The sequence below is a fragment of the Anas acuta genome, chromosome 6 (assembly GCF_963932015.1).
Source record: "Anas acuta chromosome 6, bAnaAcu1.1, whole genome shotgun sequence".
Lineage (NCBI taxonomy): Eukaryota > Metazoa > Chordata > Aves > Anseriformes > Anatidae > Anas > Anas acuta.
This window is the reverse complement of record NC_088984.1, coordinates 206,645-233,339: the sequence shown is the minus strand read 5'-3', so window position 1 is coordinate 233,339 and position 26,695 is coordinate 206,645. Positions and strand designations below refer to the sequence as shown.

The 26,695-nt window shown below is 40.1% G+C and overlaps 1 protein-coding gene across 13 annotated transcripts; it reads left to right on the top strand.

The window, feature by feature from the left end:
- Positions 1-26,647, top strand: MARCHF7 (membrane associated ring-CH-type finger 7). Of its 13 annotated transcripts, none has more exons than XM_068686817.1 (11): positions 4-478; positions 5,476-5,632; positions 8,327-8,485; positions 11,792-11,963; positions 13,576-13,743; positions 16,968-17,762; positions 17,931-18,084; positions 18,333-18,502; positions 19,857-19,966; positions 21,389-21,502; positions 25,495-26,647. In XM_068686817.1, the coding sequence occupies exons 2-11, from the start codon at positions 5,486-5,488 to the stop codon at positions 25,618-25,620; spliced, it is 2,115 nt and encodes a 704-aa protein (XP_068542918.1). In that variant the 5' UTR covers positions 4-478; positions 5,476-5,485; the 3' UTR covers positions 25,621-26,647. The 13 variants fall into 13 exon arrangements, 10 of the variants coding, with proteins under 10 accessions (XP_068542923.1, XP_068542922.1, XP_068542921.1 ...); XR_011097951.1 differs by adding an exon at positions 23,487-23,535 and having other exon boundaries at positions 5-478; positions 16,968-18,084; positions 19,857-19,989; positions 25,495-25,586; XM_068686814.1 differs by adding an exon at positions 23,487-23,535 and having other exon boundaries at positions 5-478; positions 16,968-18,084.
- The last annotated feature ends 48 nt before the right edge of the window (positions 26,648-26,695 follow it).

Below are 26,695 nucleotides of genomic sequence, written 5' to 3'. Positions count from 1 at the left end.
CGGCCGACAGCGGGCGGCCCGCTCGTACCCTGCCCCGCAGCACGGGCCGGCCGCCGAACGGGGAGGCTGCTTCGGACGGCGCCCGTGCGGGGGCTCCCCGCGGGCAGCAGCTCCGCCTTCCGCCGGGGGGCGGCTCGGAGCGGCCGCGGCTGAGCCGAGCGCCCCCGCCCCGCCCGGGCCGCCCCGCTCCGCACAGCGCGCTCCCGGCGCCCCCCGCAGGCGCAGAGCGGGTCGGCCTCCCCCCTCCTCCTCCTCCTCCCCCCCTCCTCCCCTCCCTCGCCCGCCCCCGGGTGCTGCCGCGGCCGCTCTCGCGAGAGCCGGGCACGGGCGGGGCGCAGGCGGTGACTGACAGCCGCGGGGGCTCGGCGCTGTCGCCATTGTGCTGCGGGGAGAGGCGGCTGGATCGGCTCGGCTCGGCTCGGCGCGGCCGCCTGCGGGTCCGGCTCCTCCGGTGACCCTGGGTGCGCCGCCCGCGACAGTGAGTAGGGGCCGGCCGCGGCCTCGGGGGGGGGGGGGGGGGAATGGCCCAACCCGGCCCGGCCCGGCCCGGCCCTGGGGGCTCGGCTCGGGCCCGCGCGCTGCCCGGGGCCCGCGGCTCGGGGCCAGGGAACCATTTTGTGTCGGGGCTGGCCCCGGCCGCGCAGAGCTTCCGGCGGGAGGGCGCCCCCGCGAGCCGCGCCGCCGCGCCCGAGCCCCGCCGCCCCTCGCCTCCTGGGGGCGCCCCTGCCTCGCGGGGTGGGGGCAGAGCGCTCGGCGCCGCCCTCGGGGCCAGGCCGGGCGCGGCCGCCGGTCCCCGGCCTCCCCCCGCCGGCCGCGGGGCGGCGCCCTGCCGCTGCGCGGGGCCCCGGCTCCGGGCCGGGAGCGGCGCGGGTGCTGGCGGCGGCGCGGGGAGGCGGTCGGCGCTGGCAGGCGTCTCTCTTAATCCGCGGAGGCTGCCGAGGTCCCGCCGATCTTGCGGCGGCGGGTTGGGAAAAAGCCCCGAGCGACGAGCCGCGCGGCCGGAGGAGATCGCCCCCGAGGTCTGCTTGGCTTGTCGGTAGAACGTCCTTCGTGGGTAAAGGGGGAGGAAGGCCGCGCGATCAGGACCTGGGCGGCAGTCCTGCCACCGCTTGTGTACTGCGTCAAAGGATACAGAAGCCCGTAGCCGTAAAAGCTCAAGTTTTAGCTAGGAGCAGCACCACGTAGTTCAAAGGTAGAAAACTTCCGTGTATGAGCTGGGAGCGAGGCGTGTGCAGCGCTCTGAGCGAGGACACAAGAATGTTTTAAGCTGTCAGCAGAAGGCGTGGTAGCTAGTAAGGGCCTCCCTTGCTGGTAGACAGAATACATCAAATATCTCCCTCGTTTCTCAGTAGAGGGGGCTTAGGCCACCAGAGAAGAAGTGAGAAGTCCCAGTTTTAAAAGTTTGGTGTTATTTTTACCTTTTGAAATTACTCTGCTTTCCTGTAAAGAGCTATCAGTTTGGGTTTTAATCTGTTAATGCCTGCCTGTGGCTAGGTTAGATCTAGTTCATCTAGTAGTTGGAGGAATCACAGCTTAAGAAGGGCAGAGTGTTAGAGCTGTCTACTCAAAATAGGCAGTTCAGCTCCACCTCACAGATAAGACACAGTCATCTCTTTTCCATGTACAACTGAAATTTAAACTTTGATTTCAGAAGTTTTTTTTTTTTTTTTTTTTTTTTTTTACCCAGTCTTGAGATGCGTCATGTAGTGCCTTACTCCTGAAAACACTGGAGTTCAGATTCTTCTGTGGTGTTTTGTGTGCAAAGTTGAATACCACTGTATGAGATGATGGAATATTATGCTTTGATGAGGAGTGTTTCTCACACCCTATTCCATTTCCTATTTTTCTGCTGTATAGCCACTCCGCAGATTGTTGGATAGCAGCGTGAGTAGTATCAAAATATGGAAGTCACAGAGAATCCAGAAATGTGGTTTGTCAAGGTAGTGAGTTGAGGTTACACAATGAAGGATGTGGGAGGTGTTGTATTTGAGTAAGGTATTGTTCTCCTTTCTCGCAACAGCAACCTTTTAAACCAGTTCAGGTTGTAATGCAATTTTTTTTTTATTTGTTCCTTAAAAAAGTTGTTTAAGCATTTTTCTGTCTCACTGCCTTCTGTGTAAATTTAGTTGACTACTTCATCATTATAGAACTTGTTATAGCATGTTAATCATCATTTGGGGTTTGGTGAATTTCTTTGCATGTAAACAAAACGTTTGAGGTTTTAAATTGGAGTGCCATTGTGGTCGTTCAAAACAAAAGGCAAAAAAAACACACCTCATGGTAATGTGATATTGTAAAAGAGAACCATTTTAATTCCGAAATATCCTATAAAACTGATGTTTCCCCTTTCAGACGAGTATTCTTGTGACGTAAATAATTTTTTTAAATGGTGAGATCACAGAATCGCCGAATGTTAAGGATTGGAAGGGACCTTGAAAGATCACCAAGTCCAGTCCCCCTGCCGGAGCAGAACGCCTAGATCAAGTCACACAGGAACGCGTCCAGGCAGGTTTTGAATGCCTCCAGAGAGGGAGACTGCACAGCCCTACTGGGCAGCCTGTTCCAGTGCTCTGTCACCCTCACTATGAAAAAGTTTTGTCTCATACTTAGGCAGAACCTCCTATGTTCCACATTGCACCCCGTTGCCCCTTGTCCTGTCATTGGGTGTCACTGAGAAGAGCCTGGCTCCATCTTCTGACGCTTGTCCTTTACATATTGATAAATATGAATAAGGTCACCCCTCCGTCTCCTCCAAGCTGAAGAGACCCAGCTCCCTTAGCCTTCCCTCGTAAGGGAGATGCTCCACTCCCTTAATCATCCTCATGACTCTGCACGGGACTCTCTCAAGCAGTTCCCTGTCCTTCCTGAACTGAGGGGCCCAGAACTGGACGCAGTATTCCAGATGCGGACGCACCTGGTCACTGTCTTCTTACGTACTATGTTCTGTGATAGCATAGTACATTCTTCTTGAACACCTCGTTCTGTTACCATGATCGTCATAAGCCTTGTGCGACTCTGTGTATTAAAGCTAACTGTGAATATGGTTGGTCTATGAAGCCTTCCGTAGTGAAGTGCTTAAAACAATTTTCACAGAACTCTGGATGATAAAAGAAACCCAAATGAAAATAGATTTCCTGCTAGCATTGGTTGCCAAAGTTGAGTTGTATCTGGTTTTATTTATACAATATGTTCAGGTCATAGCTCCGTTGACTTCAGTTGGAGATGTATGCGTATTTTATTTCTTTTATGTTGGATGCCCAGAAGATTAAGTGGTCTTCTGTGCTTGTATTGGCAAAATGATTCATCTGAGTGACATGTTCCACATCACTCAAACTGTGGTCAGAAGCAAAACTGAAGTCCAGTTTCCTCACGCAGAATTTCCCTGCTCGAGTCAAAAGGCCTTTCGTTCACTAACTCGGCATGAAAATGAGGCAGGGTTCCTCTTGTCAGGTGCCTGTCACTATACAAAACTGAGTCATCTTTATAGCAGGTCCCTGTTCACTTGCTGAGGCCAAGACTGTGCAGGAAAAGTATACAGTTTTAGAGGACTTAATCGTAGTGCATATTCATAAGCTGACACTAAAGTTTGCATTTCCTAACGTGCTCACTATAAACATATTTTTGTGTTTAGTTTTCTGCAAGATTTACTTAGAACATATCCCTTTGATAGTATCCTCCTGATGTATTCAGGCTGAAATCATAGAAGACAGCTGCTTGTGCTAATTTACAAGATGGAGTTGATTAATAATATTGTCCTCTTGGGGTTACCACTGGAGGAGAGAATTAGTCTTGTGCCTCTTCATGTATATTTGTAGAAGCAATTAGCTAATCTTAGGCTCCATTTCAATTTCTAGAGACTAGGCATTGGACACAACTGTCTTCTATCCTGTCCTTGCCTATCGCGACAGGCTGATTTTTCTCTCTTGTGTGCATAAACAATTTTAGTAGCATTAGATGATCTCTGATTATGTCTTAAAGTTCTTGAACTTCTTACACTTGTATCTCTTCCCCTGCTCATTTGGACATTGATTAATCCTGCTGTACGGAGCTTCCTTTCCTTCATCTAGAACCTCTGCATATTTTCTGTCTGCATCTGACGTTCTACTTGTGTTATTTAATTCATTTGGTTCTACATACATCTGAAGGAAAGTGATACAGAAGCAGAATGATCCATAACTGAAGTGGTAATTCTGGTGCTCAAAGAATGTTAGGGATTGGAAGGGATCTTGTGTACCAGTCCCATAAACTAAGCTTAATCAATGGACATCTGTACAAACTAACTTTTACCAGGAGAGTATTGAGTAGTCCTGGGTACATGAACTCAACTTGTAACTGCAGCCAGGCATAGGCAATGTCAGGATTGCTCCAGAAGGTTTTCAGAGACTAGCTGAATGTGAGGAAATAATTGTACTGTATTGATTGTGTTTTTTTATTATTTTTTTTGTGTGTGTGTGTGTGTTTGTTTGTTTTTTTCCTAATACATCTTTTTCCCATTGCTGCTCTCAGAAGACAAGGTCAGAACTGAAAGTTGTGAAATAAAACATCGTACCACTTTGGCAAATCACCTGCACCGATGCAGTTCTTAGCCACCTGTTTTACGAGCCGTTAGCTGTCATGCACCTCGTCCTGCACCACACAACTGCGGATGCTGTAATGTTGTGAATGTTATTTAAGAGCTATTTTTTGTGGTGTAGTTCTTCCTGTACTGTCCTGAGGAGGAAGAATATTAGAAAAACAGTTATCTATCTATCTAGAGTTCTTGAGCAATGTGAAGTTGAGATATCCTTCAAAGGACAGGAATGACAGGATCACTTCTTATGTGGAAAAGGCACCAGCATTTGTTTTAAAATGCCTAGAAATACCAACAGAGCAAATAATTACTCAAAAATAAATTTATATATACATGTCAGACCACATACTGTGGTTTTATAAATGAATTTTCATGGTAGTTGTCTTGGAGAAGTGAAATACTTCTTTGAGGTGGGTAGTTTTAACAGGAAAGTGAAGTTTCACAGTTCTGACCCTGAAGAATAAGCTTGAGTGTAGTTTCTGCAAGTAGCTAGTTGATCTTCTCATGTTGTAGATGCGGCACATTAACAGAAAAGTTACTTCAGGCTTTAAGAAATCAGAGGTTTCTTTCCGTGACTCCTGGTTCATTTTTGCGTTACTGCTGCAGGGTTCTTAAGGGAGTCCCACTTACAGTATAAGAGTAAGAATATAAGTAATATAGTAACAAGAATATCAAAAGCAGCTATGTTCCTAGTTTTCTAACAGTGAATGGGAGGGGATTTATGGAAGAGGTGCAGAAACCTGAGAAAGAATTCATTTCCACATCTTACTGACCAGAACAAAGCTCTTTGTAAATGTATATCTGTGTGTGAGTAATACTTACGTTACACTGGAAAACAGTTGCGCGTGTTTTGTGTGTAGATTCCTGCATTTGAAATAAAAAGTAATGAGTGTGTCCTTCTACAGGGTACAAAAAATGGAATCTAAACCCTCAAGAATTCCTCGGAGGATCTCTCTTCAGGCCTCCAGCTCTCCAATAGGATCCCGACCATTAACTGGAAACAGTTTAGGTGGGGCATATAGTGCAAGAGAATCTTCACGGAGATTAGACTCTGGATACCAGGTAATGGTTTTGATTCTTTCTATGAAGCATACGTTCATTTAATGTTTGTTTCTAACAGAGGAAAAACCCTAGAGTTGCTGACCCCCCCACCCAGGGGGGAATTAAAAGGAAAAGTATCAGCCAAGGTCTTGCATTTGTGAACAAAAACACATAACTGATCATCCAAGGCAATGATTTGATGATCAGGCCAGTGACAGTTTTCACAGAATCACGGAATGGCTGAGATTGGAAGTTACCTCTGAAGATCATCAGATCCAACCCCCCCCTGCCAAGCAGGATCACCTAGAGCGCGTTGAGGAGGATGGCATCTGGGTGGGTTCTGGATATCTCCAAAGAGGGAGTCTCCACAATCTTTCTGGGCAACTTGTGCCGATGCTTGGTCACTCTTACAGTAAATAAATGTTTTTCTCGTACTCAGCTGGAACTTCCTGTGTTTCGGTTTGTGCTTGTTGCCCCTTGTCCTGTTGCTGGGCACCACTGAAAAGAGTCCAAAAGCATCCTCTTGACACCCTCCCTTCAGATATTTGTATATGTTGGTAAGATCCCCTCTGTCTTCTCTTCTCCATGCTAAACAGGCCCAGCTCTCTCAGCCTCTCTCTGTCTGAGAAATGCTCCAGTCCCCTAATCTAGTGAACTAGTGAACCTGTGAACTGGTCGTTCTAGGTTTGACATCTTTACCTACTTTTGTTTGTAGCTCTGCCTTTAAAAATCAGCTGATTGGTGAGAAAAGGGCATCCTGATACCCTTTTGCTTTAAACTAAAAGAGGGGAGATTTAGATTGGAGATTAGGAGGAAATTTCTCACTCAGAGGGTGGTGAGGCACTGGAATAGGTTGCCCAGAGAGGCTGTGGATGCCCCATCGCTGGAAGCGTTCAAGGCCAGGCTGGACAAGGCCCTGGGCAACCTGATCTAGTGGGTGGTGTCCCTGCCCATGGGAGAGGGAGTTGGAACTGTGTGATCTTTAAGGTCCTCTTCAACCCCAGCTGTTTTGTGATTCTGTGACATGATTTTATGATACTATGGATCTGTTTTGACAATAGTCACTGCTGTCCTAAACTTGGTTAAATGGGTGTTGCTGGTGAGGGAATGTGAGGATTTTACATGGAATGTTAATAGGGCATTATACTTCATGTGTGGATAGTGATGCATATATAGGAATACGTTGCGGTTCTAAGAGTTGACAGTAGGATGTACTACTCTGCAGCATGTGCTCACTATGCTTTCTGTAAGAAAAGGTAAGAAGAGGACTTTGAGGTTTACATCACACTGTCCTGTCAGTATGTTAGTACAGCTACACCTGGCAATGGATAGGGCTGTGGCAGAGACCTTTGCTGTTTGATGCCAACCGAAATGTTTTTTTGTGGGATGAAGGTATGTTCAAGAGTAAGAATTCATACTTGGCAGATGCTTTCCCTTTGAAAGAGGATTGTGGTAAGTATAGATTAAACTGACAAAGAAATTATTTTGGGACATTTGGAAGTAACCAGAGGGCTATTGGGTTCGACTATCTTAATTTTGTTTATGCTCCTGTCAGCAGTTCCCACCTAAAATTTTGGGACTAGAAATGTAAGTACATTTTAGTCTTTGAAATGCAGAATTTTAACTTGATGACTAAATGTTTATTGTATAAAATAGTAATGAATTCTGTCCCTGCTAACAAGTGATCTGGGGCGTTGTGTTGTATAATTCCTTCCCCAGAAATAGTTTCACAAGTAACGCATCTAATTATCTTTAGCACAATGTACGTATAGCCGTGTGTTACACTTTGTTATATCTAGCCTGCATGTGTTTGTTAATATGTAGGCTACAAAGATTGCCTAAGGGTGGTCTTCAGACAGTTTTGATCTATTTATTTTTTTGTATTCCTACCCATTTTTTGCAGACTGATTGCTCTGTAAAACCGTCTGATTAAAAATAAAAAAAAACAAAATAAAAAAAAAATTGAATAGTCTTGCTCTTTCATAAGGTTTATGGACCCATCCAGTCTAGATGGGATGACACTGAACGCTTTTGGTCAGAAGATTAGTCTAAAACTGTGAAGCTAGATATGTTACCAAACTATTTTTCCACTGTCAAGGAATTAGGAGGGTTATGTACTTGATTTCATTTATTACATGAACTGCAGTGTTTACACTGTGCAGTGCGTTATCATTTGGATGTTTTGTGCTGAGCAACGTGCTTCTACTCTGAGGAATGACCTTTACAATACTTCCCAGGTAAAACGGAGGGAAAATAATAGCAGAGAGGATCATGTTGAATCGCTTTTTTCCACTCCAATTTATAAAGATAGTCTGAGAGCTCGTTTTATGAGACTAGTGCCCAGCAGTTAAATAAATAAAACATACGCAGGCGTGCTTAAATGGAAGATGGTAACTTGTCATATTGAAAGTTGAGGTCCTTAACTCTGTCCTGTTTCTGGAGTATTTAAGTTGGGGTAACACCCCAAAAACCCTATTGTCCACAATCAAATGAAAGGACAGATAAAGGAGATAATTAATAGAAAAATATTTTTCCTTTTGCCAGTGGTTTTCTTTTTAAACCTGGCTCATTTTTTCTTGGGTATACCTTGAGGTTTTTAATGGATGCCTCCCAGTTTATTAGTACCTCACCCTTTCCTGCATTTTTGATATTCAGATCGGATATACATTTCATCTTGAGTTACAAGATGTATCTGATAAGCATGTTGTTCTTCAGGAATCCACTGTATTGAGTACTTCTGGTAGAGACTGGGGAATTGGAGAAAGAGAGACCCATGAAACTGCTTGGAAGCTTACAGCGTCCTCTCCAACTCACTACTCAGGGACACTTGATCATCCACGGTCTGGAAGATTCTGGGGAAGCAGAAACAGACTGGTAATAATTTTTAATGTGTAATGACTTCTTTAGAAAAGAGGGTTTTACTGTAGCCTTTCCAACCTGAAAAAAATGCTAGCAGAAGCTTGCTGTAATGTTTTTAGATAAGAAGATCTTACCAAGTCAAAATGGAGGGAAAACAAGATGGCAGTGTTAAGAAATTATTCAGAGGATGAAAATAGTAATGTATATTAATTTGACTACTAGTAGAGCCACTCACTTCAAATTTCTTTCTTAAGAAGGGACCATTCACAAAGAAAAAAGGGCATGCGTGATTAAAGTCTTTCACATGCTTTAGTCCTACAAATGACAAAATAAATGTTTTACTGGATTTTTCTAGGGCACAGTGTTTTTTTTTTTTGTTTGTTTTTATGACCTTACCAGCTTTGTGACCTGAGAACAAAGTAGGTAGTTTGAAGGATCTGTTTTAGAAAACTTAGCTTTAGATTTACTTACAACTTACAGGTAACATAACAGTTAGTTACATGCTGCTTGCTGCATAGTGTGGAAGAAAATGGAGGCCAACCTCTCACCAGACTGAGATCCAAGGCTCAGGCCTAAACAGCTTGCCTTAGGTGGCCTCCATAACCATACATGTAGAACTGAACCACAGAATGTCCCTTAACAACTCTAAAGAAGTTTGCTTCCTTGAATTACTTATGCACTGCAGAGTCAAAATAAAACACTTTCAGTTGCATTAGAAATAATAAAAATAGAACTGATAGTCCTTTCCAACTGAACTATTCTGAGATCTAGTCCAACTGTCTGATTATTTCCCGCTTTAAGAGGGGTAAAAGCAGACAACTATAAAGACCCTTGGGGGTAGATAGCAAACTTGAAAATTCTGTTCACTTGAAAACTGAGAGGGCTTTTGGGCACCTAAGGATACTTGAACCGTAAGTAGGTGTCCATTTTCGTACAGTTACTTAAAAGGTGAATGCACGGTCAGAAAGGTGAGGAGTGTGGAAAACTGTGGGGATGCTGGCCTGCAGGAGTAATCCTAGTAAATGGCTTTAGATATGGTTGGAACCTGTGGTTGTAGTAGGCCCATGTATATGCAGTTAAGCTAGTGCTGCAGGCTTTTTGAAGTGAGAGTTTTTTTATTTTGTTTTTTTTTTTTTTTTTCCTAAGTTAAATTTTCTTCTTAAACTATGTTCTGATGGGGGTGAACACTGCAGAAGGCTCAAACTTCCACTTGTCAAATAGCAAGCGATTAAAAGATAAATTACATTAAACATATAACTTGAGGGGAAATTAACCTATTTTCATACTTGGTTTGTGATGTTAGATTCTCTGTCTGACCCTTTTGTCTTTTATGATGGGGAAAGAGAAATAATTGAAAAGCATTGGCATAAGCTCAGTAAAACCATAAAAATAAAACACAGGTAAACAGTGAATTTGTTTGGCCAATTAAGAAGCTTGGTTTCAAATACTTTCTGGGAGAAGAACAAACTGTTTGATCAAGCTCAAGTTTTTGGTATCAAAAAATCTTGGTGGTGAGTAACCAGACCAGTAGCTTCACGGGCTAATATGTTTTCCTTTCTTTTTCTTTCTTTTTTTTTTCTCAGTACTAGGAAGGCTATATACTGCAAAAATAGTTTTGTACATTTTAAGCTATTTCAGTTGAGTTTAAGCTTAATAAAAAAAGCTTTTATTTTCCTGGTACAAAAAAGACAGGGATCTCCTGGAAAGAGCCCAGTGGAGGGCTACAAAGATGATATGGGGCCTGGAGCATCTACCCTACGAGGAAAGGCCTAGAGACCTGTGTCTGCTTAGCATTGAGAAAAGAAGATGGAGAGGGGATCTTACTAATGTTTATAAACAACTTAAGTGTGAGAGACAGAAGGATTTGGCCAATCTCCTGTTAGTGGTTTGTGGGAACAGGACAAGGGGCAATGGTCACGAAATGGATCACAGGAAGTTCGGCACTAATATGCAAAATAACTTCTTCATGGTGAGGGTGATGGAGCACTGGGACAGGCTGCCCGGGGAGGTTGTGGAGTCTCCTTGTCTGAAGATATTAAAGGCCTGTCTGGATGGCTACCTCGGTGTACTGGGTCTGGCTGGGATGTTAACTTTTCCTGCAGCAGCCCATTCAGTGCTGTGCTCTGCACTTGTAGCTAGAACAGCACTGGTATCACACCAGCGTTGTGTGTACTGCTGAGCAGTGCTGGCACAGCATCAGGACTCTCTCTAACCCTCCTAGGGGGTGGGCAAAAAAGTGAGAAGAGAAACATCACCAGGGCAGCTGACTTAAACCAACCAAAGGGATATTCCATACCATGTGGTGTCACACTCGGCAATAAAAGGTGGAAACAGGAAGAAGAGGGGAGGGGTGGGCTCTCGTGAAAACTTCAGTTCTCCTCTTGAATGCTGGCTACCTGCGTCGAGGCCCTGCTTCAAGGACGTGGTCAAGCATCACTCATTTGTGGGAAATAAAGAGTAATTTCTTTCCTCTGCACTTCCACATAGCCTTTATGTGTTTTTTTTTTTTTTCCCTTTTTTTCCTTTTCCCCTTTCTCTTTTTCTTCCCCTTTATTTAAATTGTTTAGTTAATAACAATAATATTTTTTTCCCTTTAATTAAATTATTCTTATCTCAACCTGTGAGTTTTCTTTACTTTACTTCTTTCCCTCCTCATCTAAGGAGGGGGAATGAGAGAGCGGTTGTGGTGTTTAGCTGCCTAGCATGGTAAAACCACCATACTTGGCAACCTGCTCTAGGGAACCTGCTTTGGCAGTGGGATTGGACCTGATGACCTCATGAGGTCCCTTCCAAACCCTACGATTCTCTGATTAATGTAATCAAAATATTTCTGGTCTAAGCACCTTCATAGAAAGTAGAGCTACCTCCTAGCTAAGTATATTTTAGGTTGTTAAAAGATGAGCAGGGTTTGTTAAACTACTATATCATAAAGGTAATCTGTTACAGCCATTTCTGAAATACAAAATTATGTTTGCTTTATGATCTGTAAGCCCACGTCTGGGCGTTTTTATGGTATCTTAAGAGTCAGGAATATCTCTCTGTTCTTTAAATGTCATCCATCTAAAAAAGAAAAGGTGCTGACTGTAGTGGAAACCAGCTTTGGATGCAGAGCTGCCTTGAATAAACCTGAGAAATGCTTGTGCTCTTGACAGCAAAATTCTATAATATTTTTAAATAAAAAAAGACTTTGTGTCGTAAAGTTATTCTCTGCTGGTGTTGTGGGGTTTATGGTATATATGCTATTTTTCAGTATTGTAGGCTGTGGAAGGTACACCTGAAATACTGTATCCATAATTATCTTTTTTTTCTTTAATGTTTCAGTCTACATCTTCCTCCTCTCATTTTACATCTGGGTGTTACGGCGAGTCTGAGAGAACTCAGGGAGCATATTCAAGACTGCATAACCAGCAGCGAGATAGTGATTCAAAGAGACCTAAGCTGTCCTGTACGCCTACCTCTTCTGTGAGAAATAATGGCTTGACTGCCTTTTCAGGTGAGAGGCTGATAACTAGAGCTGAGCTACATGAGAGTTTTCTGAGTAAGATCAGTCAGGTCTTACTGAGTTGGAAACAACTTGCTTTGAAATACTATGTTTCTGTTATTCTTCAATATGAAAAACTTTGACAGTAGTATATGAAATAGTGAGAATGCTGTTGATGTGTTTGAAAACTCATTAGTAGTCATGGAACTTCAAGATTAGCTGTACCTATTCCATTTGCAGTGAAGTTGGACTTAATGTTTCAAATAGATCTGAAGTGGTTAAGATCTCAAGGAAAGAATGAGTGCACTTGTTACATATGATTTCAGGGGGACTAATTGTATTAGTAAACCTGCATGTGTCAGACAGCAGAAAGAAAATCTTCATGTACTTAGCTCTGTGTTTCAAGAAGCATAGTGCCATAGCTGGTTAGAATGTTGTTGGTAGGGGGTCAGGCCCTACTGATAAATAACTTCATTCCCTAAACTATTTCTACAGGCCAGGCAAAAATTAACATTCTACATGAGGAACTCTTCCAGGAAAAACTGAGATTCTCATTAAAGCTCTAAATAACTGTGATATTTGCTTAGATATAATTTAAGCAAATACTTGGATAACTGTAATTTAAGCAATATGCTAACAGTGGTCTAAAGGCCAGGAAATAACAACAAGCTACTACTGAAAGCATTTCTAGAATGTTTTGAAACAGACCCTTAGAGACATTCAGATTACCTTTATGTGTATAGACCAATTTTGGTTTTATAGAATTACGTGGCCATCCAAATAAAACTTAATATGTTCTTACTAAAAGCCCTGTACTGTAGATACTTTCTTACTCTTGTGTTAATGGCAGTCATATTATTAACATTACTGTTATGATCTGGGACACGTCTGTCCACTTCTGGATTGGTCATCACCCTGTTGACCCCAATGAATGCCCAAATATAGATTTAGAAGTTAAAAGTATAATAAATTCATGGTGGGTTTTTCAGAGCCATTGAAGATTTTTTTTTTTTTTTTTTTAATGAGTTCTGTTCACAGCTTAAGTATGTATAGTTCCTGATTTAGTTGTTGGAGCTATTATTGAAAAACAAGGTCTCTTCAAATTGAGCTTTTCCCTTCTGTTTCTGTAATATGAGCAAGAACAGTGTTTGTCACTGTTCTTAAAAGTTGTTTTTAAAATGCTCTTAAGATATTCGGATGTCTTTTTGGAAAGTCAATCTAAGGAACGCTTAATGAGTTTCATTGGAATGGCAGCATTTATTAAACCTCGAGTTGCTGTTTTGCCTAATGTGAAGCTACCTAGTAATTAGCTGTCACTGGAAGACAAGATCCTACTTCCCTTCTCCTGTCCTGTTTGACTGTTAAAGGGTCTGACTCTTCACAAAAGTATTACTGCTTTTTTTCCTGGGTTAGCTTTCAGAACCAACTGCATGGTTAAGTGAGTTGCCATCAGCAGCAGAGTGGTGCTGTATTCTTAGCTTTTTGTTGGTAACTGGCCACTTGATCAGCTTAGTGGTATTGCTAAACTCCCCCTTAATACAATATAACCAGAATGCATGCTGAAGTACCAGCTTTAATGGATTTTAAAATTATTATAAAAATGTGGCATATTTTCTTTTCCTAGATGCCTCTTGGAGGTATAGTAGGATTCCTAGATCTTCATCTGTGATGCTCGGTTCTCTGGGAACTGAGCTGGTGAGAGAGCGAAGAGAGTTAGAAAGAAGAACAGATATGTCCATTAATGATCTGGTGGATCACAGTTACAGAAGCAATGACTTGTCATCTTCAACATGTATGTATTGTAAAAACAAAGCTTGTAAACACATAGGCTGCATGCCTGTTAGTTTCTTCCCATGTGCTTTCCATGCGTTCTTCAAAAAAAAACAAAGTCAAAAGATCTATTTAATTTAAAGGTATTCTTTTAAATAAAGCTGTTTAGCCGCTCTCTAGGTGTTCACTAAAATCATCAAAAGATGTATGAATGATCTAGAATGAATGCATAGATGCATTCAGTCATAAGAAAATGGTATCAGTGTTTGCCACAGTAACAGTGCGAATATTCATTAAACCTCCTTTCTCCTTGTGTATTTTAAGATTTCTTTTTATTTTGCCATACAGAAATAAATTAAAAAAATTAATGGACTCGAAGAATTTCCACCAAGGCACTCACCCATATCTCTTTCCATTGTGTTTTTTGAGTGTTTATTAGGGAGAACTGCTAGATCATTGACAGTACAACTGAATAAATACATATACTACAGGAAGTGAGAGATCTGTTCATTGGTATCTACTAGGGCTAGTATGAATTTCTGCATTGTCACTTTCACTTTCTTCCTCTTTGGATTGTTGTGGTCTGAGGAGGTAGCTAGTCATCAGTCTTCATTGACACCCTTTTTGCAGATGCAGTAGTGGTATTTTATATGCAGAAGTTAAAACTACAACAATCCTTTACAGCTATACAGAAGATGAGCAGAAAAGATTAAAAAACAGTTCCAATTCTCATTCAGCAGTTTCGCCTTGCCAGAAGAGTATGTTTTAATGTTGTCATACTCTACATGACTTCAAATGGGTGGAAAATGGGGAGTGTACCTGGTAGAGCCTAATGGGAGAAAAGCAGGGGTGGGTAAGCTTGCTTTGTATTGTCTGTGCTGCCTTTCTAGCTGTAGTGCCCCCGTCAAGTGCTATAAAAGTAATTCCTGACTGTGTTCTCTGCTTTGTCATCAAAACCATATAGGAAATGCTTAGCATCTATGTGGATGTTTCCTTCCTTAGGATATGCCAGATGCATAAACCTCACCGTCAAGAATAAAATAGTATGATTGCAGTGCAGAACCTGTAAAAAAAAAAAAAAAAATCGCATGAAAGGTTACGAAGAACTTCTTTACCAAAAGGGCATTGGAATGGGCTGCCCAGGGAAGTGGTTGAGTCACGATCCCTGGAGGTGCTTAAAGATGTTTAGATGTAGAGCTTAGTGATATGGTTTAGTGGAGGACTTGTTAGCGTTAGGTCGGAGGTTGGACTAGGTGATCCTGAAGGTCTCTTCCAACCTAGATGATTATGTGATCCTGTTTCAATCTCAGAATAACTGAAGAAGGACTTCTACCTCCTACCTTAATCTACCAATGCCTGTTAAGTATTTAGAATGTTAAAGAAAATGAAAAGTAATTTCCCTTCCTATGAGGTCAGCGTGCATCTGCTGTCCACTTTCAACCCAATTCTAGTTATTCTGCGAGAAAGAAGACTATCCTTCTCAGCTGCTTCGCTTAATGTCACCTAGACTTGAGCTACAGTAGAATTCCATGTGGAGGTATATATGTAGTAATGACAAAAACTATGGTTATAAGAAAGCATTATGTAAATAAATATACTTCAAAAAGCAGTGGAGGGGACAGCCGTGTGGTAATAGTTACCAAACTGGCTATATGTGATTAAGGTAATTGAGAGAGCAGCTATGATTAGTAATACAGGATGATTATTAGTAATTTGATCCTGCTTAAGCTGCTTGCATAGCTGAATCTGCAACTGAAGTTGTTGTATTTCTTTGAGAGAAGCAGTAGTTAGTTGATAGAACTGTAGAATCATTTAAGTTGGAAAAGACCTGTAAGATCATGAAGTCTAACCATCACCTCATGCTACCCTATCCAACGCTAAACCATGTCCCTAAATGCTACATCCACATGTCTTAAATATCTCCAGGGAGGATGATTCCACCACATCACTGGGCAGCTTGTTCCATTGCACCCTTTCCATGAAGAGATTATTCCTGATATCTTATTTAAACCTCCTGTTGTAAGTTAAGTCCTCCTTCCTGCCCTTCTTGTAGAAAGGTGTTGCATTTGCTAACCTCCAGTCAGATGAGACTTCACTGGTTAGCCAGGACTGCTGATAGGTTGTTCAAAGTGGCTTAGTGAGCACTTCTGCCAGCTTTTTCAATACCCTTGAGTGAATCTTTTGTGGCCCAATAAATCTGTATGAGTTCAAGAAGTGTAGTAGATAGCTAACCATTTCCTGTTGGTTTATAATGGCTTCATTCTGTTCTGTGTGTCTTCCAGCTGAGCAGGCTGGGTACCCTGAGAAAAATTAGTCTTACAAAAGACTGAGGCAAAGAAACTATCAATTACTTCAGCTCAGCCTCATCTCTCACCACTATGTTTTCCCTTGCATCCAGTAAGGGAATGAGATTCTCCTTAGTCCTCTGAAGTTTTGTTGCTCATGTATTTATAAAAACATTTTTAATTAACTCATATTAGCCAAACTAGTGCAGTTGCAGTATTTTTAGGCTACTGTTTTTATGTTTTAGTTCTTTTTAAAAAGAAATATAATAACCCTCCCTAAAATCTTCGGACTAGCAAGGTTTGTCTTGCTAGAGGTAGAATACTGTGATTCTAAGACGTACGTTTAATTTAGATACTGTTCAATTTCTGTTATCCAAAGTAGTTAATTTTATGCTACCTTTAAGCAGCGTTTTGAACTGCAGTTCCTGATGTTCTTGTGCAGAAAGTAGCTTGTAATAGACGGAGAATATACTTGATGTTTTCTGTGCATTTTTTTTAGATAATTTGGTGTCTGCTACATTGCTGATGTTTATTAATGTTAATTAACCTGTCTTAGTATACAGGCAGAATGACTGTTAAGTTATTAAATCGTACTGTACATGTACTTTTTTTTTCAGTGTAAGTGTTCTTATTATAACTTCTAACAGATGGTTAGTGTTCGCTATTTTTGTATTGGTATAAGACAGCAAGTCATACCTTGATAGACTGAAGATTTTAGGGGGGTTAGATTTCATATAGAGTTACCAGACTGAAAATGGGCTTGGTTTCAGTTTAGCATTAGAATTATGAGAAGTAAGTTTAAACTTAATATTGCTCTGGAGTTTACCAGCCAAATTGGAAACAATTTTGTGAAAGGATCACAAAATCCTGAACTTTTGCATTGACACTTAAGAGTTATCTGTCTGGTATGTAAGAATTGGAGCACATCTTGTTATTGTTTTCCTCTGCTTTCCTGCAACAGATCTTCAGGATAGGCCTGCCTCTTCATATGCAGAGGGAGCAAGACCAAAAGAGAATTCATTAAGCGCTTTGAGGCTGAATGCATCCATGAACCAACAGTTGCCTTCTGATCGTCAGCCATCGTTTTTCAACAGAGACTCTAACATAAGCTCTTCAAGATCAAGCTATTCTTCAAGGCAAAGGAGAAATGAAATGGAATCACCCCAGAGGAGCATGCAGCCAGCATTTTCTCATAGTGCCATTAGAGAAGAAATTCCTTCCTCAAGTGGTTCTGAAAGGGTTTTATCTTCTCAGAGGTCGTTAAATGAGGCTGCAGCTGACAGTGAAGGGAGGCGCACAACCAGACAGCTGCTGTCTCGTTTAGCATCTAGTATGTCATCTACATTTTTCTCTCGAAGATCTAGCCAGGATTCATTGCATACAAGGTCATTAGGCTCTGAAGAGTCATCTGTTGTCCCAAGAGTTCAAGCTTCTAGTCTGTCTAGTGCTAATGGAGCTACAACTCCAGAAACTCCAGGACTTCAGACATCTGAAGCTTCTCAGGGATTTAGTTTTCTTAGACGAAGATGGGGTTTATCAGGAATTTCACAGAATCTTAACTCTGATTCGGACGGGGAAAGCTACAGACCAGACTCTGAAAGCAGGAGCACGGGATCCTGGTTGTCATCATCTTTGAGGAACAGATGTACACCTCTCTTCTCCAGAAGAAGGAGAGAAGGAAGAGACGAGTCTGCAAGGATCTCCACCTCTGATACAACTGCTAGATCGCAACATGTCTTCAGAAGAAGAGCGTCAGGTGAGGAGACCTCTCTAGAAGCATCAGATAGCCTGCCTCGGGCTTCTGTTAGCAGACCATCAACACCTGCAGTATCTGGCATTTCTACAGCTACTGCCTCCCCACCAGATTCAACCCACAGCAGGAGAAGTTCTGGAATTCTGCCTGGTTCTCTCTTTCGCTTTGCAGTGCCTCCAACATTAGGAAGCAGTCTGTCTGACAATCTTATGATAACTGTAGATATTATTCCCTCTGGCTGGAATCAGTCTGAAGGACAAGAAAGTGATAAGTCTAAAATACCACCTTCAAGAGATCCAGAAAGACTCCAGAAAATTAAAGAAAGGTAAATTAGTATGTTCTTTTGAGATAATTAAATGTACTTGACTTAGCATGAGAGGGTTTTATGTAACCTTGATGTTAAAAGGTACTTTCCTTCGGAGAAGGTTGCAACTCATAGCTGTCACGTACAGGCTCACTTTTGTCTTTATAGAAACTTGTATTAATCCTCACAGGTTTGAGAACAGTTGGAGGACAGAAAAAATCGTACATGAAACATGTCACAGTGTTTTGTTGATATTCCTTCCTATTCAGTCTGCTTTTAGAAGATTCTGAAGATGAAGAGGGTGACTTATGTAGAATCTGTCAGATGTCATCTGCAAGTTCTGACAACCTTTTAATAGAGCCATGCAAATGCACTGGAAGTCTGCAGTATGTTCACCAGGAGTGCATGAAAAAATGGCTGCAGTCCAAGATTAATTCAGGTAAAGGAGACAACAGACTATGGTAAATGTCTGGGTATGGTGGGAGACTTACCAGTACGATGGCTCTTACTAATATTGACATATTTTTGAAAAAGCAATGACTGGGGAGAGAAAAGTGTGTGTGTGTGTGTGTGTATATTTCTTATATATATATATATATATATATATATATATATATATATATATATATATATATATAATATAAGAAAACAAACAAAAAACATTGACACTTCAAGGCTTTTTTTGATATGTGTGCACATTTTCTCCTGTGAGTTATTTTCAAGAACAGTATCAGTCATTTATAGAACTACATTTTTTGTAATGCCTACTTAGATGTTAAACAGAATATATAACATTGCAGAGGTCTGGGGCATGAGAAGATACTTTTAAGAGTTACTCTACCAGTTTGGGCAAGTGTGTTCCCAGCAACTCCTTGTGCATGCAGTTCTAATTATTAAGTCTCTGATAGCCAGTCTGACTGTAGCAGAGCGACAGGGATTTTAAAATGAAAAAATACTTTTCTATTGCAACAGTTCTTGAATACATTGTCTTTTTTATTTTTTTTAACATATCTTAACTGCTGTTCAAGGCAGTTGAACAGGAATAAAGATTTTTATTTTTTTTTTAAATACACTTCAGAAACTGCACACCGTACAGATGTTTTTGTATTACTTATAAATTGTTTGATGAACTTATATGTAGGATTCCTAAGACTTAAAATACATGGCCTGGTAGAGACATGAAGATCATGAAATACTTTTTACAAAAGGTGCATTTGCTTGTTTGTTAACTTGGCATAAGATGACCTGCATCAGAGAAAGGACATGTTAAAAGCCTCAGCATGTAGGGGAACTTCATTTGAAGTGTGCAACTTTGTAGATAGAAATCAACAAATTTAAGACACAAGTCCATCATAATCTTGGTTTGTTTTGTTTCGTATGAAACAACTAGTGTCAGACCTGGAACTTCAAGACAAAGTCTTACTCCAATACTATCTTTAAACTATTCTAGTGTATTTATTATTACTTTTGTGTATAACCGGATTACAGTGTAGAATTCAAACAGCCCAAACAGCAGCGATTTTATGCCAGGCTTTCAAGAAGTACGGTGTCCAGATTGAACGTGAAGCAAAATGCATACAGCCTGATAGGGAATAAACATTCTGTAGCATTTAAATTCTGATGGTTGTAAATGTTCACTACATTTATACCAGAGACCATCTTTTCATCTAACCTTGCTTTGGGAAGTAAAGCCAAGAAATAGTTAGTCTAATGCTTCTTTAATTGCGTCCTGTACTTTATACTGTTGCAACTTGACACTGATTTCTTACCTTCCCCCTGCGCTTCCCAAACAGGTTCTTCTTTGGAAGCAGTAACTACTTGTGAACTGTGTAAGGAGAAGTTACATCTGAATCTGGAAGACTTTGATGTTCATGAACTCTATAGGGCACATGCAAATGAACAAGTTAGTATATTTTGCTTTGTTTGGTAAGTGTTGATTTTGTGCTGGGAGGGCACTCCTCTTTAGAGAAGGAAAATGTTTCCCCTTTTCAGGAGGACTGATGTGCATGTAAAGTAATAAAACCATGGAACAGATGTATCTCCTCAATATTCAAATTCTATCCTCCTGCTTTTTCCTATTGCTAAGCCTCCATTAAAGGTACTATATCTCTTATCCTTAAGTGCAGATCTGCAGGTCTTTCATCTGTCTTTGCAATCTAGTGTCTTTGACACATAGGTGCAGTAGAAATCCTGCATTCACATTTATTAAATCATGATGTGTCTTTCTTACTAGTGTTTTTGTTTGTTTGAGAACATTTTAAAACAATTGTTGTAAACATACCATTAGAATTATTACTTTATTCCTCTAACTAAAGTGTAAAAAACAACTTCTTTTATAACAGAACTTCTTGCTGCTCCTTCAAGTGCTTTTCTAAAATAAATAATAATAATAATTAAAGGTCCATTGGTATTACTGTCTTTATATAAAATGCATCATCGTATAACCACTGGATTGTGTACTATTTTACAATGAATACATATTAGAAAGCTGGCATTGATATATTGAACTATTCAGGGGGTTTTCCTTGTTCTCTGGGTTGAATTCTGTGAACATAGGAAGACTAATGAAATTTGCCTACCTGAGAAGTTAAAAGAAAATACAGAAGAGTAACTCCAACTTTGAAATGTGTGAACTTTGGTGAAACATCAGCCTCTGATTTTCTTACTGTTTAGAGTAAGATAACTTACTCTGGTACTCTAGCTCCTTTCACCTGGGCTACATCGTGAACAGTCCTTCAGAGTGCTGTCATCTTACATTTTAGCATGACTGAGCGTTGGTTACTGTCACTGTACTTCAATAGAAGTAAGGCCTTTCAAGCTTTTTCCTAAAGAGTCAACTCTAAATGATCAATTCAGCAGTAGTAGCATTTTGAAGATTCTCCTTTATTGCAGTGAAAATAATTTCTTGAAATTTTTATTAACAACAATTTTATGAACAACACTTTTTCTTTCTGTAAAGTATTGGGACCACTGAAAAGAAACCGGCAGTGTTTTGTTTTGTTTTTTTTCCAAATGGTACAATTCTCTGCTCCTTAGATTCTTACCTGTGAACTAGTCATACTGACTTAAATAGAAAAAGTTCCACAAATAAAATCTGTCTTCAAGGATAACAAGTTAGATCTGTGGTTAGTGGGAGGAACTGCAAGTATAATAGCATTTTAGTAAGTAATTTGTTTTTTCCTATTACATTTCCGTAACTTCCTTGGAACAACTAGAGATCAAATATGTAGTGCTTCCAGTAAAATTTAATTCTTGTTCTGCCTCTTGAATCACATATGTGAATGTACTGCTAACATTCTGAATGTTTCTTTTGATCTCCTTTAAGGCAGACTATGAATTTATCAGCTCTGGTCTCTACCTTGTAGTGTTGTTACACTTATGTGAACAGCGCTTTTCTGATATGCTAGGAACTGCAAGTGAGGCCAGCACACGTGTCAGAGTAAGTATGCCTTACTTTTATGGCAGGAATTGCTCATACAGTGAACTTTGAACTATATTGTTGTCTTGAATGACTCAGGAGCTAGATAGATATCCAAGAAGTACTACTGTTAATTAAGAGATTTTGATGTAAAATGGTCTAGATTTGTCTAAAGTAGTAAGACTATGTTTGATTTGAAACTGAAGGATACTACGTTATTTCAGTTACTGTGTTGCAAAATTAATTTTGTCAAGGTTATCAGTAACTGATTGCTTTGCATGTATCTTTTGCATATATCAGTTTTCATCATTTCTGGGCATTTATCCAAAACTGGAGGGTTTATCTTCCTCTGTATTCAACGTTCAGTTTAGAACATTGGACTATCTGACATGGCAAACCTTTCTCGTTATGCCAGTCTGCATTACAGAGGTCTGGACCGTGCATTCTCGGTCTGCTGGATTGAGCCTTAAATAAGTACTTGAAACTGCCGAGCTATAGTATGACTTTGTGGCACTAGTCAAAACTCTTAACAATTGGGTTTGACTGGATTCTTGTCACTTGTCACTTGCCTTGACTTAGAAGTGCAGTAAGTGCACCTTGGACCATTAAGAGATCATCATACAAAATCATTTTTGCATAGAGACTCTTTCAAAAATCTGTAATCTGCATGTTAATTTGATACTGGATAGTGAACTTCAGTGTTCTTTGACAACTGATCCCCTGAAAGGTATATATATTTTTTAAATTGCTTAAAAATAATTGGCAATATAAAGCTTGTCTAAAGCTTGTTTGAATGATTGCATAGCAGCTAGTAGGCCTTTGGAGTAGAAGCAGGACTGTGCTCAAATCTTCTACTGTATTAGAACAGTGGTCCCCTTTCAGTACATGCCCAGTAAAATAGCTTATTTTCTGTGGTTCACGTGAAATGTCCATTAGGAAGAAATTCTTTACTCTGAGGGTGGTGAGGCACTGGAACAGGTTGCCCAGAGAAGCTATGGATGTCCCATCCCTGGAGCTGTTTAATGGGGCTTTGGGCAGCCTGGTCTGGTGGAAGGTGTCCCTGCCCACGGCACGGGGGTTGGAATTAGATTGTTTTAAGGTCCCTTCCAACCCAAACCATTCTGTGACTCCCATTTTCCTCCTCTACAAGTGTAGAGACAAAAGACACAATCTAACTGTAGCCAGCATCCAGTACAGTTTATTACCTTGAGTGTATTGCAGAAATAAGATGTTCTTAATGGTTCTGATCAGGCGCAGCATTACATAGGCGTGTGATGCTACATTTTAAACCAGTGAAGATCACCCATGTGCGTTTGATACTGAAACCACAACTGGGCTATGAAACCTCTTATGTTACTCTTGTTTCGTTTTATTTGCTGTGTGTCAGCATCTGTCCTATCATTTAAACAGTGACGTAGATTGTCACTGTTCTTCTAACATTTAACTGCCATTATTGTCTAGTAGTTACCCTGATTTTAAACTATATTTACGGATATAATCTTCAGTGGCTTTATGCTTTTTTTTAATAGCCTTGTTCAGCCAGAGGGCTCTGTTTTTGCCATATAAATAGTGAAATAAATGAAATGGATTCAACTAATGAAGTCCATGTGGGTTACGTTTTTGTGCATTGGAATTTGTAGGAACGGTTTTCATAAAACTGCCAATTTCTTATATATGTGTGCAACTCTCAAAATAGATGTGTTTTACAGACTGTAGGACATGAAGATGGGGAGGCACTAAATGCTAACAGAAGCATTTGACGTAGTATGGAAGCCAAAATAACTGTGCAGTAGCAATTTGAAGTCTAATATGTGGGACTTGATATTAAATTTTGTATTGATTTTGTAAGTTGAGCAAGTGGGTTAGGATAACCAACACCTGGATTGAAGCTTTGGGATATAAAAAGTGAAGAAAAGGTGAAGAAAACTTCTTTGCTAACGTGTTGCAAATTACTGCACATAAACTTTGCAACTTTTAAACTACTTTCTCTCTGCCTTGTTTCTAGTTTATTAACCTTGCAAGAACTCTTCAGGCACATATGGAAGATATTGAAAGTAGGTGCTTCCCCTCTCCTCCTTATTTTCCCCCCCATTAGATCAAAGTTCAATGAGTACATGAGTACAATCCTCCTTTGCCAAGATGATTCATACTACCAGACTTAATTACTGAAAACTTGACTTTACCCAGTGCTTTTTCCAGCGTCAGTAGAAATATTCTGGGTGGGAGCTGATTTTAATTCTCCATGATGGATTTCCCAATAGCATCGTGACTATGCAAGACTATGCAAGTGTTTCCTGCCAGTGATACCAAGATTCTTTACGAGTTTACCAAGATTTTTTACGAGTTTATTCTAGTAGTACCTAATTATGGAAATGGTGGTGACCTTTAGGCTGTAGCCTTTTCATGAGTTCTTGTGGAAAAGAAGCATTTCAGGCTAAATTTGACTCTGCTTAAATTACCATACTTCTCTTGCCCTTTTTGTTTGCCTTGTTTTCCCCACTTATTGGATGTACATATTCTTTGATCAGCACTATCCACTTCTGGAATGAATGTAACAGTTCTCAGCTAAGGTAGAGGACTAGCTTACTTTTCACCTAGTTGTTCTTCAGTGCGATGAAGTGAGAAAAATGCGTGCTGACCTGTGGTAAATGTAGCCTGAATCTGAGTCTTATTTCTGGGCATTGTGAATAGGCAGTGGAAAGGTAATTGGTTTATCTTTTTTCTAGTGTGTGTTTGTCTCTCAGCATGCAAATTTTGTATATGTATTGAGCTTTCAGTTAACAGGACATGTTTGGTGTATGATATAAGGAATGCTGGGGGGGGAATTGTTTAGTTCAAGAAGCAGAGGATTATTTCTGCGTTCAGAGCACTATGTAGGTAATGTTTTCTGTAACAGAGATGGATTGGAATTCAGGATTTATTCTCAAGTTATGTGTATTCTTATTATAGTAGAAATTAATCTTAGTAAGTGGCATTCCACACAGCAATTTAATCTATATTTGAGGTAGACTTTAACTTTTAGGTTAGGAATACTGACTTGAAATTTGGTATTGACACCATTTGAGTTATGTTCCTCTTCTGAGGAATGATTTTGGGAGGCTGGAGAAGTGATGAGAAAGACGTTGCTTCCCTCTTTGCGTTCAGAGATGGAACAAATTACGTGATTGAAATAATTTCAAGACTGCAGAGTTTGCTTAGGAGGACAGATTAATTCCTGTTAGGCACAAGCTAACTTTACAAACCTATTGTAGATGTTTGTACTCAGTTTTTATCACAGTTGACAAGCATGTGTTTGTCCTTTAATTCACCTTTCAATAGCAGAATCCTATGCATATGGGGACTTTACCTTACATAGACTGAAAGAGCGGGGGTGGAGACAGTAGCTGCTTCCAAGTAGGACTCACTTAATTGTATTAAGCAACAGATATATATATATATATCTATATATATCTATATATATATATACACACACACACATGCACACACACAAAACGTGTGTGTGTGTATATAAATATATATTTATATCTATATATGTGAATGTAAATGTCAGAAATTTCTGTTTGCTTAGATTAATGAACTTTTCTTGGTATTTTAGTATAGTTTACCTGTGGGAGTAATTTCTTCCCCCTTGTTGGGTGCAGCTGTCATAGCTTGAACGTATTCTCTCTCTCTCCTCTTACTACAGTTGGAATTAGCCACTGTGAACTTCTATATAAAGCTGAATCTCTGGCATAATCATTTTTTCTTCCTTTTATTTTGAGGAGGAACAGCAGGAGGACACTGCAGTTTGTAATGTGGAATTCAGATTTAAAAATGCTACGTTTTTCAGATGTGAGAAGCATTTAAAAATTAAGCTATGAAAATTACACAAGGTTTGGGCCGGTATTACAGTCAGCTATTTATATTATGAAATCACCTTTATTTCCACTACGCGTTTTAAACTAAAAGTGCTTTAGTTGTAAATTTAACAGACCTTTATGAAGGCTTCTGATTATACTGTGTTGTTCCAACAGCTTCTGATGATGATTCTGAAGACTGATGCTGGTGGAACTGTGTTGCAAGAGACAAAGAGATGTGCTGCAGAAATGCTGAACTGGCAAGAACAACATCAACATGCATTTGTTTTTTGCTCTCCTTAGTAAAAAGTGCATTGAATATTACTGTAGTTTTTGAAGCACTGTTAAATTCAAAATCAACTGCTGCACTGTGGAACTCAGTGGATTTGAGAACTACTCAGCATGTGCAAAGATTAGATATATGTGTGTATATGTATATATAAGGCAACTTCCCTTTTTAAATGATGGGGATGTGCTTCGTTTTGGGAGACATCAGATTTTGAATATTTAAGAAAGCTATATCTGTCTTTATTTCCTTCTTACTGTAGTCACATTTCTGGTTTTGTCTATCCAGTTTTGCTCTCTACTGGCACTAAGTGGTTATTGTGGGTTTTGGGGTAAGGGCGGGCAGGGAGGGAGGGGATGTCCATGTACCTAAATAGCTTTTTTTTTTCTTTCTTCTTTTTTTTTTTTTTTTTTTTTAATGCCTCTTTTGTGGCCTCATATAGTAACTGATTGCTTCCAGTGTTAATGAACGAGCAGGAGGATGAGCAAGGTACAGTAGAGACTGTTTGGTTTTCAGTTTATTTGAAGAGTATTAACTCAAAAAGCAATAAGAACTTGCAGTGGTCTTCTAATACATAGTGTTAATGATGGCTTTTTTATTTACCGGTTTGGAAGTTGGAGATTATATTTGATATTACGTGGGTATTCCACTAAGGAATATTGCAGGTGTAAATTCTTGCATTTCAGCATTCCTGGCAGATATGCAACTCGATAAAGACCTAAGCTTGTGTTAGTTCAATCAGATTTTTTTATGTCCCACCTTCACTGTTCAAAGCACTGGTTATCGATGTGTTTTCTAGTGTTGTCACTTCTTTATAAATAAAGTAAAAATGAGGTATGCATCTTCACTGGTATTGTCCATTTTGTTTATACATGGATATCTACCAGAACATATATTTGAAAACTTGGAAAGCTGTTGTCTGTGGTTTATCTTTACTAATGTTTGTAAATTCTTATGCAAATATTTAAGATTGTTTCTCAACATTTTAAATTGAAATGCTTTATATGAATGGTGGTACAATAAATTGTCATACATGTATCAGAATTGTATTTGCTATAAATATTTCTCTTGGCCTTTTAATGACTAGTAAGA

Excerpts from the sequence above, each read along its gene's own strand:
- MARCHF7 (XM_068686812.1), top strand. The coding sequence starts at position 5,486 with ATGGAATCTAAACCCTCAAGAATTCCTCGGAGGATCTCTCTTCAGGCC. Across the intron at positions 11,964-13,575 it reads TGGCTTGACTGCCTTTTCAG|ATGCCTCTTGGAGGTATAGT; the intron begins GTGAGAGGCTGA and ends TTCTTTTCCTAG. Across the intron at positions 18,503-19,856 it reads GCAGTCCAAGATTAATTCAG|GTTCTTCTTTGGAAGCAGTA; the intron begins GTAAAGGAGACA and ends CTTCCCAAACAG.